Genomic DNA, 17,033 nt, shown 5'->3' on the forward strand with positions numbered 1-17,033 from the left:
TTCCAAAATATTTTGGGGTTGGAACCAAAAGTCCAAAATCACTAACTTTTACCCCTAGTACCTCATCCATCACCTTTTTATCCACTTCAATAGCCCAAGAGTTTGGTGATAGTCCAGTGGAGCTTCTATTGTTGGATAAGGCCTCCAGAGACAAAAACAAAGCTTGAGGAGCCTTTAGATGAAGTCCAAGCTTAGCACCACTATTCAAGGATGCCACTTCTCCTTTCTATATAGCCTTCTTTGATGGAGCTTGGTGTCTGTGCCTTTAGCAAGCTGGGATTGGTGTTTGGATTCTTGATCCTCAGGAGAAAAATGTTACTCATCTTGCCATGAGTAGATCCAAAGCTTGCCTTGCCCAGCTAATGATTCAGAATACTTGGCCATCACATCAGCCTTCAGCTTGCGAAATACCAAGGATTCTACCATGTAAAGTGTGTCAGGGATTCACAGCTTGTTGTTTGCCAACTCTCTGGGGGGTACCAGGCATGATCTCCAGCAGCAGGTTATTGAGCTTTGTTGGCACTTTGATCAGGTCAGATTTATTAGTGTCTCCCGGAAACAGAATTTTTGGGCAGACAACTTATCTTATGAAGCAATCACTTCAATGAGGAAGGCACAAGCTCAGATGTCTGCAATGACTATGAAGGATATGGAAGTCATGGTGGATCCCTCCGCAGTAGCATTGATTCAATCTATATTTCTCGGACAGGTTTCTCTCTCTTCGTCTTAGTTATCATGATGTCTTTCCGTGGGATTACTCTCAACTTCCAGGCATCCCCATGGATGTCATCCACCACGAAATAAAGTTGGTATAGTGAGCTAAACCATTCTGTCATAGAATGTGTCGATGCCTTTCGTTAAGGGGAATTTCAACAAAACATAAGTTTGCAAAATATAATCATATGCACATTTTGTTATTAAAAATAGAAATAATTCTGACATCTATAGAACATGCAAAAAGGTTAACTATACCAAAATAGAATTTGTTTTAGCAACTGATGACATTATAAGCTTATTTAGGTATTATCTGTAGTAATAATAATAGTAATATGTATTTTGGGCTTTTGCAGCTGGAGGTATGTGGTAACATCACAATCCACTGGATGGCCCTAAGACCACTCTATTAAATGATGAATTTGAGAGCAAGATTAACCTTATACTACATAATCTTGCTTTTTATATAAAGATAATTTAAACATTATAAAGGTAATCAGCTTTGGATGTTCCATTCTAATAAAGTAAAAAAAAATTAAAAAATTATTTTTATAAAAAAATATATTTAAAGTTATTAGAAATGCTTAAATATTATAATTTATTATCACTTCTATGATTTCTTTTCTCTAGTAAAGTCCTAGCTGTATAAATAGCAAGAGATAATCCTAGAAATCTTTCACCACAAGTAAGAGATTTAACTATAGAATCAATACAATCTAAAATTTATATAATTAGTACTAAGACCCTATGTTGTAATTACAATTACATATATTAATAATGGATTTATAATTGTTTTAACTTCTTTAAATCATTGACATCTAGAACGTTACCAATTACTTTGTAATGCAGTTCTTGATTAAGATATGAGAGTGGCATTACGACCATCGTTTACATCAATTCAAAAAGGTTTATTAAAATGATATTGAGATACTACCTTACGAAATTTTAAAGTATATTTTAGGAAGATTTAGTATTTTTTATGCGGTTGAAGAAAATGAAAATAGCAATGTCTTTTATATTAAACTCATTTGGAGATGTGAGTGCATGGAATATGGAAAGGGAATACAGAAATGTGCATATCAATTAGCCTAAAAACCCTAGCTTATATACAGGAGCGAGTGGTCCGGATTGAAACCAATCCGACGGCTACCAAAATCCCACTACGCTAATATTAGTATACGGCATCGTAGCCGTACACTTGGCCCTCACATCATCCCCTCCTCTCGGAATAATGGAAGGCCATCAGGGTTCTCTTGTAGATGGGCCAGGATCTGGAGGAAAGTCAGGAGGAGGCATCGGCGGATCTATAGACGGTATTAATTGCTCCTGATCCCTTTGTATGAAGCGTTTTAACCGCTGCACATGCACAATCTCCGGAGGATCGGCCTGCTGAACGTCATGCCAAACCTCATAAACTTGTGGTCCAACTTGCCACAACATCCGATACGGTCCTTTCTACTGCACAAGGAGCCCCTTAGATAAACCACGTACCATAAGATGGGGAAAACGGACTAACACCAAATCATCCACTTTGTACTCCGCAAGTGGACTATGATGGGAATTGTAGCGCCGTTGTTACGCGGCCTAAGTGTTCAGCAGACTCTGCTCGAACAAGTGGAAGAATGCTTGTCAAATATTGATCCCATGACCTAGCATCAGGAGCTCATGGCAATCGCGAAGGTAAACCCAGCTCTGTTGGTAATATTGGATCATGACCATATAGAAGTTTATATGGTGAAGCACCAACAGAACTCTGCACCCCTGTGACATAGGCATACCGAAGAGACGGCAAATAACCATCCTAATTCGAATGCTGAAAGTTCACATACTTCGCAATCATCCCTTTGAATGTCCGAACAAGCCGTTCCACCAGACCGTATGATTGTGGATGATAAGCACTCGTAAAAGTGTGGCATATCCCCAACCGAGATGTCAAAACATGAAATACCTCAGCCATAAATGCAGGACCATTATCCGAAAGAATCCGCTCTAGACAAGAATGCTGGAACACCACTCGATTGAGGAGGAAGTATCCAACAACAGTTGCAGAGGGACTAGCAAGAGCACCAACTTCCACCCAACGAGTCAAGTAGTCAGAAACAATAATAACATACTCATTGCCAGCAGTCGATCGTGGAAAAGGTCCCATAAGATCAAACGCCACCAACTCAAATGGATGGGAAACTGCAATTGACTCCAACCATCCTTCTGTAGCACAAGGGGGAATATTACGAGCTTGGCACCAAATGCAGCTACGCACGTACCGGATAATATCACGTCGCATCTCTGGCCAATAGAAAGACCTGCACAGCTTCTCGATGACACGACGGTGTCCCATATGCCCACCTAGAACAGAAGAATCATGGTAGGCATGGAGAAACCGCGGAATAAACACCGAAGGCACTACCAGCCGTAAATGATCATCAGGAACCGTCCCCACAAAATAAAGAAGGCCATCTTCAAGGCGATATTGAAAATGTAAATGTCGGAAAGGCAAGTCATCAGCAAGTGATGCAGGATCCTCAAACGCATCTCGAAGCCTTTGAATCCACGGCTCAATTTTTTGAGCCTCGCGAACCTCATCAAGAGAAGGTAGATCTTGCTCTGCGCCCTGTGGACACTGAACGTCAAGGACAGCAACTGCCGACGGCACAGAATCGTCATCTAGAAAATCCACAGATGCTGGAACAATAGGTTCGTCAGAAACATGAGAAGTGAATGGAGAAGGAAGAGGAGCTCGAGAAAGGGCATCAGCATCAGCCATAGAACTCCCTGGGCGATGAACAACATCAAAATCATATATCTGAAGCTTCAAAGCCCATCGAGCCGTACGACCAACCAGGTTCTTCCGCTTCAATAATGAAGTAACAGCAGCATGGTCACCTTCAAGTAACGTCCGAGAACCATGTAGATATGCATGAAGTTTCTCGAAACCCCAGACTGCTGCTAAACACTCCTTCTCCGTCATAGAGTAGTTCATTTCCCTTGGTTGTAATATACGGCTTATGTATGTAATGGGATGGCATTGACCAGGCACACTCGAGCTTTCTTGCATCAACACACCTCCAAGACCAATGTTAGAAGCATCCACGCGCAAAATAAAAGGTCGAGTGTAGTCAGGATATGCCAAAACCAGAGGAGTCGTCAATAGCTTTTTGAGATTCACGAACGCCCGCTCACAATCCGGAGACCAGATGAAAGATGACGTTGATGACTTCAGCAACGCTCGCAATTGTGTAGTGCGATCGGAAAGATGATCCACAAAACGACTGAGATACTGCACCTTACCCAAAAAACGCTGCACATCATTCACACACTTCGGAGTAGGGAACTTGAGAACAGCCACAAGTTTGTCAGGATCAACTTGCAAACCCTCACGAGAAATACGGTACCCAAGATAAGTTGTGTCCTTGGACCCAAACACGCACTTTGACCGCTTCAGCTTTAAACCAATGTCGCGTAGCCGATCCAACACTTTACAAACATCACGAACGTTCTCCTCCCACGTCCCCTCCGAGTGGATCAAGACATCATCAATGAAGTCAGCCGTCACCTCCGGCATATCGCAAAGAACCTCGTCCATCATCCGCTGAAAAGTTGCTGGAGCATTGTTCAAACCAAACAGCATCACCAAGAACTCATACAAACCAAATGGTGTATGAAAAGCAGTCTTAGGAATATCTTCTTTGGCCATCAGTACTTGCTAATACCCAGAAGCAAGATCTAGCTTGGTGAACCAACGACTTCGCGCCAGACGATCCAAGAGATCAGCAGTGTGAGGAAGAGGGTACACGTCCGGGATCGTCACTTCATTTAACGGAAGATAGTCGATGCAGAAACGAATACTCCCATCAGGCTTCGTCACAAGATGAGGTTCACATGCCCAAGGACTCCGCGACTTCCGAATAACACCCTTCTCCAACATCTCCTTGACGTTTGCACGTAAAATCTTGATCTCCTTGGGTGACCGACGACGAACAGGAACCTTGATTGGACGAGCATCCCCGGTTGGAAAGGGATGACGTGTGGCAATCTTGGCCCCAGATGATAGGTCAAATTCAAAGAGATCAGAATACTCCTTCATGAGCTGGTCAACAGCTGCAACACAAAGATCATCAGAGGGATTGGAAAAGGGAAGAGCAGAACAAGATGGAAACACAAGAGGAAATAGTGGGGGAACAAAAGTAATGGAAGCAGAGGTAAAAGTAAAGGGACGAAGAGGTACGGAAGTGAAAGGAATGGATGAAACATAAGGAAGTATGAGACAAGGGGGAGAAGCCTCAAAGTCACACTTGGCATGATTGCACTGCAACCCAACCATACCAAGAATGAGGTCAAAAGCTTGATTCGGCACCACCCGCAATGATTGCAACTCAAGCTCGAGATCGCCCACACGCACAACCAGGTCTGCCTCATCTCGTGCACATGCATGTGTACGGCCGTTGCCATAAAGAATGAAAACTGGATCCACTGCACAACGCAAGTGTAGACGACAACGTGTGGCAACAGGTCAAGCAATATAAGATAAACTCGAACCTGTATCAACCAACACGGAGAGAAGAATAGGAGACCTCTTGTTATAAAAACGAGCTTGGAAAGTAAACACTGGATGAACCGGTGCCGAGTGAACCCCTTGATGATACTCCCGAAAGAAAAATGAAGGGGTCACTAACTTATTCGCGCAAGGTCCCTCCATTACTTGCGCAACTCCTCGTTTCCCGAATGCACCTCGGTATCCAAACCTTCCCCCACAGCAGCACCAACGGGATGTTGCTGACGCCAAGGTCTCCACCCAGAAAATGGAGGTCGCCAATCCGGAAAGCGCCGACAACGCCGATAAGTATGACCAACTTCATCACACACCCAGCAACGAACATCATGGCCACGACCACGTCCTCGCCCTTGTCCTTGGACTCGAGTAGTAGCAGCATCAACCTCCATGGGAACAGGACCATCACTCATAGGAAGTGGAGCTGAAGGACGTGTAGCGAGAAGTGGAAGAGGCGACGTCTCATAACGTTGTGCCAAGCGAAGAGCATCGTCAAGAGTGGCAGGAGCAAGTGCATGCACAAGTCCGACAAGATCTTGACGAAGTGCTGGCCACAACATTCCTAGCTTGATCCGCTTTGACATATTTGGCTCCGCACAAAGCAAAAGACTTCGGAAACGAACACCAAATTGCATCACCGACTCAGATGGCCCTTGGCGAAGACGATGCAATTGTTGGAAGGCATCATCACAATCGTCGGCGTGTCCGAAGGCGCGTTTGAAGACGTCCGGAAGAACACTCCAATCGCCACGAGTGACTGCGCTCAATCCATTGTACCACTGCAGTGCCGTCCCTTGGAGACATGTGGGGAACTCATGCAAACGTTGAGCATCATCCCAAGAATGATATGTGGCAATCACCGTGAAGTGATCAAACCAATGGTACACATCATCCCCAGGATTCCCACGAAAGAACTCCGGCCGAACGCGAGGATTGATGTCAGGAATCCCCCAATTCTTGCCACATTCCTGACTCTCGCCGGATTCCTGACCTGCAAACCACATTCCTGACTCTCGAGACACTTCCCTATTCCTGACTCTCGAGACACTTCCCGATTCCTGAGTCTCGAGACACTTCCCGATTCCTGAGTCTCGAGCCACATTCCTGATGATGATGTGGCGCCTCCTCGACCTCAGCTGTATTTAGGCCGTCCTCGATCCAAGAGTGGTGGAGCTTCATCAACCTATAGTATATATAGGTTAGCCTTGTTCCATTTCTCCACAATCTGAATCAACACCAGTCTAAGGCCTCTTCTTTGTTTTCACTAGCTTTTTCTCTTTGTCTTTAGCATTTTCCAGTCTTGATCTTGTTGGGGGTCTTGACAGTTTGATTCAGATTGTGTTTTTTGCTTTTCTTTTAGCTCGTTTTGATTATTTGATTGCCTTTGTCTTTTTCCCCCTTTCTTTTCTTTCTTCTTGCCAATGGAGTCTCCAAGCCATCCTGATTTCTTTGCCGAAGTCCTTGCAAAAATCCAGTCTGAGAATACCGAGCTGAAGGCGACCCTTCTTCGCATGCAGCAGGAGCTTGCTTCACTTTCGGCTCAAGGATCCAGCAAAGTTCCTGAACCGAAGGTGAGTTTCCCGGCGAAATTTTCAGGCAAGCGTTCGGAGCTTCGTGGATTTTTGAACCAAATGGAGCTGATCTTTGCACTTCAACATCGGCGGTACCCCACTCCCGAGTCTCAAATCGGCGCGATTGGGATGTTGCTCGAGGGTGCAGCTTTGTCATGGTTTTCTCCTCTTCTGGAGAAGAGCATGAAAGGGGTCGTGGTTCCGGAGCTGATGGATCTTCAATTGTTCAAAGAGAAGCTCGAAGCATGTTTTGGCGAGACGGATCAGGTTCGGGCTGCTACCACAAAGATGAGACGTCTCTCTCAGGGGTCTCGTCCTGCCTCGATCTACGCTGCAGAGTTCCAACTCCTTGCCTTGGACACTCAGTGGGATGAGCAGGCCCTAATTGACCAATTTCGTTTCGGCCTCAACAACGGTGTCAAGGATTTGTTGCTCACCATGGAGGATCCCAAGGACCTGTCGGACGCCATCAACAAAGCTGTTCGATGTGACAATCGTCTCTTTGAACGTCGTCAGGAAAGTCGCCGCACCGCTGTTTTTCCGTCTCAGACTCAGGAATCCCAGCTTGAGTCTTCGGGGCATAGTCCTGAACCTACTACTCCGGTCCCGATGGATATTTCTGGTACTCCCCGACTCATTAGAGGGAAATTGAGTCCTGCTGAGAGGCAACGTCGAATATCTCATAATCTTTGCCTCTACTGTGCTGATCCTAATCACAAAGCAGCTGTGTGTCCCAGGAAGCCTCCCCGATTGCTTGAGTTCACTCTGCCTCAAAGTCCACCTCTGTTGCAGTCGGGAAACGACCCTGTCCAAACAGAGTAGGAGCTGTCTGTTTGGACTCCCCAAATAAAAATCACTTTTCTTCCTTATCAAGCTCCTCACCACCTTTCATCAAAGCCACCACCAATTCCCACAATTTCCGCGTCCCATGTCTCCTTTCTTTCACCGGACAATCAGGACTCAAGGCTTTGGCGCTACTGGACTCGGGTGCAACTTCTTGCTTCATGGACACGGACTTTGTTGCCCGACATCACGTTCCTCTTTCTCCTACCATACGGGATCTGAGGGTTGAAGGCATCGGCGGGCATTTTGTGTCTCCATCTTCTGGACTTAGGGAAACGTTGCCCGTTCGAGTACACATTGGGTCCACCATCACTGATATCGCCTTCAACATCATCAACAGCAAGTCCTCCTCTGTGGTGCTCGGTCTTCCTTGGTTCCAACTACATCAGCCTCAGATTTGTTGGAAGGACTTACAGCTCATCTCTCCCACATCACCATCTCCCACGGCTTCCCCTGGTGTTCATCGAGTCCGAATCAGAAAAAGTTCCCTAAACTCAAGTCGGGGTTCTATTCCTGACTCTACAAAGTTTTCATCCTCTTCTTTTTCCTCTCTTCCATCTTACACTGGACAGTATCCTCGTCTCATCATTCCATTTAGTCATATGCCTCCTCCTATCTCCACAATCACTATGAAAGAACTCCTTTATGAAGAACCTCTTTTTCTTTTTGCTTTGCATGTTTCTCCTGTCAGTCTTCCTGAGAAGTATCATGATTTTGGGGATGTGTTTGACAAGAAAAAAGCTAGTGTACTGCCTGTTCATCGGCCTTATGATTGTCCTATTGATTTACAGGAAGGAGCGTCACCTCCGTGGGGGCCTATCTACGGGTTATCCCCGTCTGAGCTTAAGGCCCTCAAAAAGTACGTGGATGAGAACCTTGCCTCGGGCTACATTCAGCATTCGCAGTCCCCGGCTGGAGTGCCTGTCTTCTTTGTCAAGAAGAAGGATGGGAGCTTGCGGCTAGTCATCGACTACCGAGGTTTGAACAAGGTGACTGTTCGGAACCGTTATCCGCTGCCCCTGATCTCGGACCTGTTGGAACGCCTCGGCGGTGCCCGCTTCTTCACCAAGATCGACCTCCGTGGAGCATACAACCTGATCCGGATCCGGCCTGGTGATGAATGGAAGACTGCGTTCCGAACCCGCTATGGCCACTTCGAGTACACTGTCATGCCATTTGGCTTGACAAATGCTCCAGCGGTTTTCCAACACATGGCAAACGATGTTTTTTGGGAGTTTCTTGATCAGATGGTGATCATCTACCTCGATGACATCCTCATCTACTCAAAAACTCAGGAGGAGCATGACGAACATGTTCGCAAGGTGCTAGCAAAGCTGCGAGAACACGGCCTATACGCGAAGTTTGAGAAATGTTCCTTTGATCAGCAGTCTGTGGAGTTCCTTGGGTACATTGTCACTCCTGAGGGTATCACGATGGATCCTGCTAAAGTCAAGACTATTCTCGAATGGGAGCCTCCACAATCAATGTCGGACGTTCAGGTTTTCCTTGGCTTCGCCAACTTCTACCGCAAATTCATTGATCACTACTCTGACATTGTCCTTCCTCTCACACATCTCACTCGCAAGGATGTTCCCTTCTCTTGGTCTGCTGCTGCCCAACAGGCCTTCGACACACTCAAGGCGGCCTTCAGTTCTGCTCCTGTCTTGATCCATGCTGATTCCTCACAACCTTTCTTCATCGAGGCTGACGCCTCCGACTTTGCCATTGGTGCTGTGCTGTCTCAACTCGGAGCGGATCACGAACTTCATCCGGTCGCTTTCCATTCTCGGAAATTCCAGCCTGCGGAGATCAATTACGAAATCCACGACAAGGAGCTCCTTGCCATCGTGGATTCCTTTGGAGAGTGGCGCCGTTTCTTGGAGGGGGCGAGCCATCAAACAACAGTCTGGACGGATCACAAAAATCTCGAGTACTTTGCCACTTCCCGAGTTTTAAGCTGTCGTCAAACAAGGTGGGCACAATTCCTGAGTCAGTTTGACTTTGTTATCAAGTACAGACCTGGAAAGTTTCAAGGCCTTCCTGATGCTCTTTCAAGGCGCTCCTATCTCAGTCTCAGGCCTGGTAATCCTGCCTTCGATCAACAGGATCAAGTTATCCTCGGTCCTGATCGGCTTCAAGTTATGGCAATTTCCCTAGCCCCTCAGGACTCCTCCTTGATGGATGCAATCAGAAACGATCTTCAATCCGATGATCTCGCTAGCGACATTTTCCCCCATCTTCAGGCTGGACACCCAGTGACTCCCGACTGCCGGCGATTTGACGAGTTCGAGTTCTTAGATGGCTTATTGTACCGTGGGGAGCAGCTTTATGTTTCTGAAGGTGATGCTCGAAGGTTGGTCCTGATGGCGTGCCACGATAACCCGACTGCTGGTCACTTCGGCATTGCGAAAACCTATGAGCTAGTTGCACGGGACTTTTGGTGGCCTCACATGGACGACTACATCAAAGCTTTTGTTACCTCCTGTGACACTTGTGCCCGGAATAAAGTACCTCGCCACCTTCCTTCAGGTTTGCTTCGTTCCCATCCGGTCCCTTCAGATCCTTGGGAATCCATCTCCATGGATTTCTTGAGTGATCTTCCGAGTTCTTGAGGCTTCAACAGCATTTTAGTCATGGTGGATCGCTTCACAAAGATGGCGCACTTCTTGCCATGTACCAAGGAGTTTTCGGGCAAGGACATGGCAAAACTGGTATTCAAGGAAATTTTCCGACTTCATGGGATTCCTACAGATGTGGTTTCGGATCGAGGGCCTCAGTTCATCTCTCATTTCTGGCAACGGTTTTTGCAGCTGCTTGGAGTGAAGGCCAACCTCTCTTCGGCATATCATCCTCAAACTGATGGGCAGTCTGAGCGAACGATTCAGACGTTGGAATAATTCTTGAGGTGCTTCATCAACTATCATCAGGATAACTGGTTCGATATCCTTCCCCTTGTTGAGTTCTCCTATAACAACTCTATTCACTCCTCTCTTCGAGTTTCCCCCTTCTTTGCAAACTCTGGCCGAAATCCCCGATTCAATCTCTCACTTCCTTCTCCATCTGAATCCTCTCGTTCAAATCCCCGCTCTGAGGCATTTATCTCCAACCTCCAAGAAATCCACAACTCCATCTCCTTCCACCTCCATCGTGCTCAAGAATCTCATAAAACATTTGCCAATGTCCATCGTCAGGATTGTCCCCCTTACAATATCGGGGATAAAGTCTGACTCCTCAGGCGACATATCTCCACCACCAGGCCCTGTCCAAAACTCGATTTCAAACGCCTTGGTCCTTTCCCTATCACTGCCATCATTAATCCTGTCACTTATCGCCTTGCACTTCCCTCCTCATATCAAATTCACCCCGTTTTTCACTCCTCTCTCCTTGAGCCTTATATTCCCAGTCCTATTCCAAATCGGGTCATTCCTCTGCCTCCACCAGTGCAGCTCGAGGATGGGTCTGAGTACGAGGTTCAGGACATCCTTGATTCCAAGATTTCACGGTCTAAACTCTACTATCTGGTGGACTGGAAGGGTTATGGACCGGAGGAACGCACTTGGGAACCTGCGGACAACCTGATTCATTCTCCTGACCTTGTTCAGGACTTCCACCGCTGCTATCCTTCTCGTCCCAGTCCTCATTTTTTTTCTCCATCTCCCATCCCTCGCCGCTCATCTCATCCTCCTCTTCGTTCTCGTTCACATCCTCGTTCCACTCGTTCTTGAGGAGGGGGTGCTGTCAGGAATCCCCCAATTCTTGCCACATTCCTGACTCTCGCCGGATTCCTGACCTGCAGACCACATTCCTGACTCTCGAGACACTTCCCTATTCCTGACTCTCGAGACACTTCCCGATTCCTGAGTCTCGAGACACTTCCCGATTCCTGAGTCTCGAGCCACATTCCTGATGATGATGTGGCGCCTCCTCGACCTCAGCTGTATTTAAGCCGTCCTCGATCCAAGAGTGGTGGAGCTTCATCAACCTATAGTATATATAGGTTAGCCTTGTTCCATTTCTCCACAATCTGAATCAACACCAGTCTAAGGCCTCTTCTTTGTTTTCACTAGCTTTTTCTCTTTGTCTTTAGCATTTTCCAGTCTTGATCTTGTTGGGGGTCTTGACAATTGGCACCAAGAGCAGGAGGAGTTATACCATGTGCCGTGAACGCCGCCATCAACTGAGTTTGGTTGTTCAATTGCAAGCGTATAGCATTAAGCAATTGAACCAACTAATGCTCTAGAGTCAAAGGAGGAGATTGCGGATCAGCCATGAAGATGAATGAAAAAGAAAGAGCAAAAGAAGAGAAATGACAAAAAGCTGGAAAAAAATGGTAGATCTAGACAATGCAAAAAGCTAGATCTAAACCAAAATCCTGAAAGGAAAGAACAAAAGAAAGGAAATGGAAAAAGCTAAATCTAGACAATGCAAAAGCTAGATCTAAACCGAAATCCCAAATCCAAGCACTCCCTAGGGACAATCAAAGGTGCCCTTTAACTCCACCAATGTGAGTGCATGGAATATGAAAAGGGAATACAGAAATATGCATATCAATTAGCCCAAAAACCCTAATTTATATACAGGAGCGAGTGGTCCGGATTGAAACCAATCCAACGACTACCAAAATCCCACTACGCTAATATTAGTATATGGCATTGTAGCCGTACACTTGGCCCTCACAGAGATATAAATGTATCAGAACCCTAATGAATTTTCAGTTTTTTCTAATTTAGCATTTATATCCACCCATCAAAATTATTCTTTACATATGCAATTAAATTGTAATCTTGTATTTTATAAAAGAAATACCATGATTTAGGATTGAAAAAATTTCTAAAGGAATAAATTATTTTTTAAGAATGCAAGTGGATGGCAATCTAGTGGTTTATGACATTGTATGGTCATACAATATTTACAATAAAGGCATTTAGAATCCAACCTCATTATGTGTGGAAGATACTGGGCAACTTAAAGAGTATTTGGAGCGTTCCATAAATTCTATTAAAAAAGAGGAAAAGCATTACCAAATACTTTGTTATTTACAATATAAAAAGTGTATTTGGAGCGTTGGAAGATACAAATAATTTCTAAATATATCTAGGAATATACCTGGAAGCAGATCCATCCTAGCATTTTATAGATAGTGTGATAAATAAAACGTATATATCCGCTTTTTCTTGGAGAAATACATACAATACTTACACTACCAAAATTTTGGCAATAAAAACACCAGCTACCGTATGTGAGTTCGTCCCAAGGACCAAATTCCTGTATTTCGAACAGCGCTCTGCTGCAACAAGAACTCTCAATCAGCCGTTTCAATCACGATCAATTGATGTACCTGAGACTTTGGACAAGGAAAAACATTCCAAAACCGTAATGTCTCGTCCCCCGCTCCGGTGACAATTGTCTACGAAGGTGAAGGAAGAAACACTGTCAGCTTGAAAAAATTCGCTGCAGCCGCGTACCTGGCCATCGGGAGAAATAGCAAGATATAGAACTCTGTAGGAGTGTCCCGTGAGAGTAGAAAGCTGGAGCAAAGAACACATTAAAAAGTCACAGAAGAACACCAACTTACTTTTGACATGGCCGGGTATCTCCACACTATAATCTGATTCTGCGAATAGCCGTGGGTGCTAACAAGTTCATTTACATTCTTTGACCATACCAAGTTGCAAACCTGTGAAAAGAAGAGCACTAGAAACGAGGAAACACATAACAAATAACAAATCATACCTGACTACCAGTGTCAACACAGCTTAAATGTGTACTCGTCCCCGTGTTCCAAAATCTTATACATCTATCCGCGGTACCGCCACCAGAAGCAAGCAAGCCATGCTGATGCGGCGACCAAGCAATGGCTTTTACTGCAGCGGTGTGCTCGCTAAACTTGAGAACTGGTTGAGTAGATAGTTGATTCCAAACAAAAAGCTGGAAAAACAAGCAGAGAGTAAAACAATACAATCATATGGGATCCAAACCTGATTATCATTACCACCAGACGCAAGCTCACGGTCATCATAAGACCACTTGAGACCGCAAACCTGGGCAACACAGAAACCATTGAGAGAAATCATAGCAAGCATGTTTTAGAAGAAAGATCTGTCACACCTCAGACTTATGCCCGACAAGCCTGTTGACAAAATCCTCCGGGGCTCGTATATCTCGTTGCAATATGTTCCTATCACGACTGCCAGACGAGAGGACGTTTGAACTCCAAGCTAAGGTTCCGACTCTTGTTCGGTGACCTCCCATCGTCCTGACCTTTTTGCACCGTGTCGCGTCCCAAATCTGGAAAGAAAACAGAACTTCAAAAAGACAAGATAGCATTCAAGCCATACCTGAACTTCACCGAGGTTCGTTCCTACTGCTAGATACGTTCCGCGTTGCGTCCATCCAACCGAGCAAACACCATCGTTGGGACTTAAGTCACAAAGCTTCGTAACCTGTACAAGAAAGAAAACAAAGCTTCAAGATAGGAGTGGGAGAAAGCCTGAAACTTTACCTTGCTAGTGCATGCGCTCCAGAGATAGACGCACGGTCCAAGTCCCACAGCTAAAACATTGAGCGACGACCAATCCACCAAGTTTAAGTAAAAGTCGTCTTGAAGAGCAGGCGCGTCCAGCACCTGGAAAGAGGAAAAATCCAAGCATCAAACCAAGCGAACTCCCCCAAAAAGCTCCCACCTTGTAAGGAGACCTGGCGATCTTCCGCGGAGCCTTTCGCGGGCTAGTGACCGTTCCAGCAAGAGCAACATCCAGGCCAACCGGCGAGAGAGAAAATGGTGACTCGGGTGACGCGCAAGCTCCAGCACCGCCACGGTGCTCGTTCTTAAATCTGAACAAGTTCCTGGTCGGGCTCATCGGAGTTCTCGCAGAGTCCCTGGATGATCCCCCCAGGAGCTTCTCGGGCGTGCTTGGCACCATAGGCCCCCCGGGATCGCTGCCAAAGAGCTCCGTCCGGAGTAGCATCGAGTAAGCAGCGGCGCTGTCCTCTCTAGTCTCGCTGCCGTGAGAGACATTACTCACGTTGGAAGAGGGCGACTTATCGAGCAGCGCAAAGCCTGTGAGGTTGGAGCTCGACCTGCTGGGGATGAAGCGATCACTATATGTGATTCTATTCACCTTGGGACTGGACGCCACCGCCGCGGCGCTCTCCACCTTGCCCGCATTGAAGCCGGAGCTGGAGAAGACGAGGGATCGCCTCGCCGCGATCTTGGCCCTGGGTGACTCCGCCTCCAATCCCTTGATTTCCTCGGAGAAATCCTCGCAATCTTCCATCTCCGAGTCCATACGGACCCTCTTCATGTAGATCCCGGCGGTCTCACCTCGGCTGTGGGCGCGCCCGCGGCGCCAGCTCCTCCCTTCCTCTTCGCTCGCCCTAACCCTACGGGGGCTAGTGACGTGGCTTTCGCGCTATAATTTTGACGTGGCGGAGAAAGAATATTCCCCAAATATCACATTTTAGGGTTCCTGGGCCAAAAGGGGGGAAAAGCAAGAAATGGGCTTTGATATGAGCCCGGTGGGCTTGAAGAAGCTGTGTCGGGAGAAGCGGCTGTAAGATCTTCGATCGCAAGGATTCTTCTCATGGATTCCCTCTTTGTGTGTGGAATCTAGGTTTGCGAGTCTTCCAGAGCTTAACGAGGTTCTTCATCTCCATCACAGGGTAATGAGGCATTTTCCACTGCTTGTACAGCTTTCACGTCTTTGTTCCAGGGCATAGTCGAGATTAAAGGCCTCGAAGAGTACACTGGATTAAAAACTCTCCACCTCGAGTCGAATGGTATCTATCTTCCTTCTTTCTTCTCTTTTATTCTGAGAGGATTTCTTTGCAGCAATACTGAAGATCAAAGGTCTGGATTGCCTCATGAATCTTCGCTGCCTCTATTTAAACCAGGTAGAGCCTTTTAATTTTCGCAGTTCTAGTAAGAAACCACCTCGCGATAGAACGCTAGAGAATTTTTTTTTTTGTAGAACTTGCTCGAAGATGTGGAAGGACTTGATAAACTCCCCCGCTTGGAAGCACTCGATCTGGCAGATAATCAGGCACACAAGGATTCTTTTTCTTCGTTTGCTTTGTGAGTTTAATCACTGCTTTGCAGATCAAGTGCTTGAAAGGACTCTCTTGCTGCCAGTGCTTGCGTCAACTTAATCTTTCCGGAAACATGCTTTGCCTGGAGGAGGACGTCGCGCATCTCACAGTAAAGACCACACAAACCACTCGAAAACATAATCTCGCTCGTCCTTTCTTTCGCTAGAAATGCAAGAGCTTGCAGTCACTCGACATCTCCAGGAACAAACTTGACAACGAAGAGTCTCTCCAGGTGAAAGAAAATACAAGCTTGTCTTTTCTAATCACTCGGTTTCAGATAATTCAATCGCTTCGTCTCACCCTCTTGAAAATGTCTGGAAATCCGATTGTATCAACGATACCATATTACCGGAAGCTTTGCCTCGTCCAAATGCCCACGGTATACTTTTCCTTCACACTAGAGAGCGAGATTTCGATTTTAAGTTCGCAGCTTACGTACCTGGATGAATCTCCTGTCTCTGAGAACGAGCGTCGCCTGGCAAGAGCATGGACAGAAGGTGGAAACGAGGTAAGATCCATGGTGCTGATCAAAATCTACGAACGAAAAACCATTTTGTGCTGATCAGGAGGAGACATCAATGCGGGAAACTATACGCAAGGAAGAAGCTCATCAGAGAGAGATCCATCGTCAAGGTACTGCCACCGTTTTGGAAGGATGGATGGTTCTTTAGCCATCTCTAGAGCAGCATTCGAAGCCATGATCGAGGAAGCGACGGCCGAGCTGGCCGAGAACGAGCGAAAGCAAAGAGAAGCGGCAGAAAGAACTCAAGAGGAGCGAGCCGAGGCAGCCGCAAGAGAAGAGCAGTTCCGAGCCGAGATTGCTGCGAGAGAGGAAGCAAAGAGGGGACAAGAGATCCAAGAGCAGCGGAGAGCCGAGCTAGCAGCGATGGAGGAGAAGCGAGCTGCCGAGCTTGTAGCAATGGAGGAGGAGCTAGCCGCGGAGCTTGCTGCGCGCGAGAAGAACTTGTCCGAGGAATGGATTCTAGAGCGGCTCGAGTGCGCTGACAAGGAGAGGAAGTTTAAGGAGGAGCTCCAGGAGCGCGTCTTGGAGCGAATGGCCCAAGACAAGAACGTCGCAAGGCCTATGCTCTGGGGAACCAAAGCTTACAAGAGTCTCTGGGAAATAGCAACTAATATAGAACAATCTTAATCAATGGTTAAAGGAAACTTTACCCTAAAGGTTCTTTAGGGAAGTGTGTGCCATCTTGAAAATTTTGGATCGTGCTCGTGAAGTTTCTCTTCGTGTTTTTCTTCATCAAGACTCTTAG

The 17,033-nt window shown here is 46.4% G+C and overlaps 3 protein-coding genes across 4 annotated transcripts; 2 read left to right on the top strand and 1 right to left on the bottom strand.

Annotated features, from left to right (window-relative positions):
* Positions 1-12,818: 12,818 nt before the first annotated feature.
* On the bottom strand, positions 12,819-15,053 carry LOC9651127 (protein FIZZY-RELATED 2). Of its 2 annotated transcripts, none has more exons than XM_002989407.2 (10): positions 14,361-15,053; positions 14,180-14,302; positions 14,016-14,120; positions 13,786-13,965; positions 13,656-13,718; positions 13,411-13,605; positions 13,253-13,354; positions 13,143-13,205; positions 13,016-13,084; positions 12,819-12,961 (listed from the first exon to the last, which is right to left on the bottom strand). In XM_002989407.2, the coding sequence occupies exons 1-10, from the start codon at positions 14,979-14,981 to the stop codon at positions 12,908-12,910; spliced, it is 1,575 nt and encodes a 524-aa protein (XP_002989453.2). In that variant the 5' UTR covers positions 14,982-15,053; the 3' UTR covers positions 12,819-12,907. The 2 variants fall into 2 exon arrangements, with proteins under 2 accessions (XP_002989453.2, XP_024518977.1); XM_024663209.1 differs by having other exon boundaries at positions 12,819-12,964.
* A 114-nt stretch (positions 15,054-15,167) lies between these two features.
* LOC9651128 (leucine-rich repeat-containing protein ODA7) lies at positions 15,168-16,919 on the top strand. Its single transcript, XM_024663210.1, has 10 exons — positions 15,168-15,230; positions 15,291-15,339; positions 15,390-15,456; positions 15,509-15,570; positions 15,648-15,719; positions 15,776-15,874; positions 15,932-15,997; positions 16,043-16,144; positions 16,196-16,273; positions 16,332-16,919. Exons 1-10 carry the CDS (start codon positions 15,175-15,177, stop codon positions 16,434-16,436), a joined length of 756 nt encoding a protein of 251 aa, XP_024518978.1. The 5' UTR covers positions 15,168-15,174; the 3' UTR covers positions 16,437-16,919.
* Positions 16,463-16,915, top strand: LOC112342041 (ATP synthase subunit b-like). The gene has a single exon (XM_024663192.1). The coding sequence runs from the start codon at positions 16,463-16,465 to the stop codon at positions 16,913-16,915; it is 453 nt and encodes a 150-aa protein (XP_024518960.1).
* Positions 16,920-17,033: the final 114 nt, after the last annotated feature.

The sequence above is a fragment of the Selaginella moellendorffii genome, unplaced genomic scaffold (genome assembly GCF_000143415.4).
Source record: "Selaginella moellendorffii unplaced genomic scaffold, v1.0 SELMOscaffold_97, whole genome shotgun sequence".
Lineage (NCBI taxonomy): Eukaryota > Viridiplantae > Streptophyta > Lycopodiopsida > Selaginellales > Selaginellaceae > Selaginella > Selaginella moellendorffii.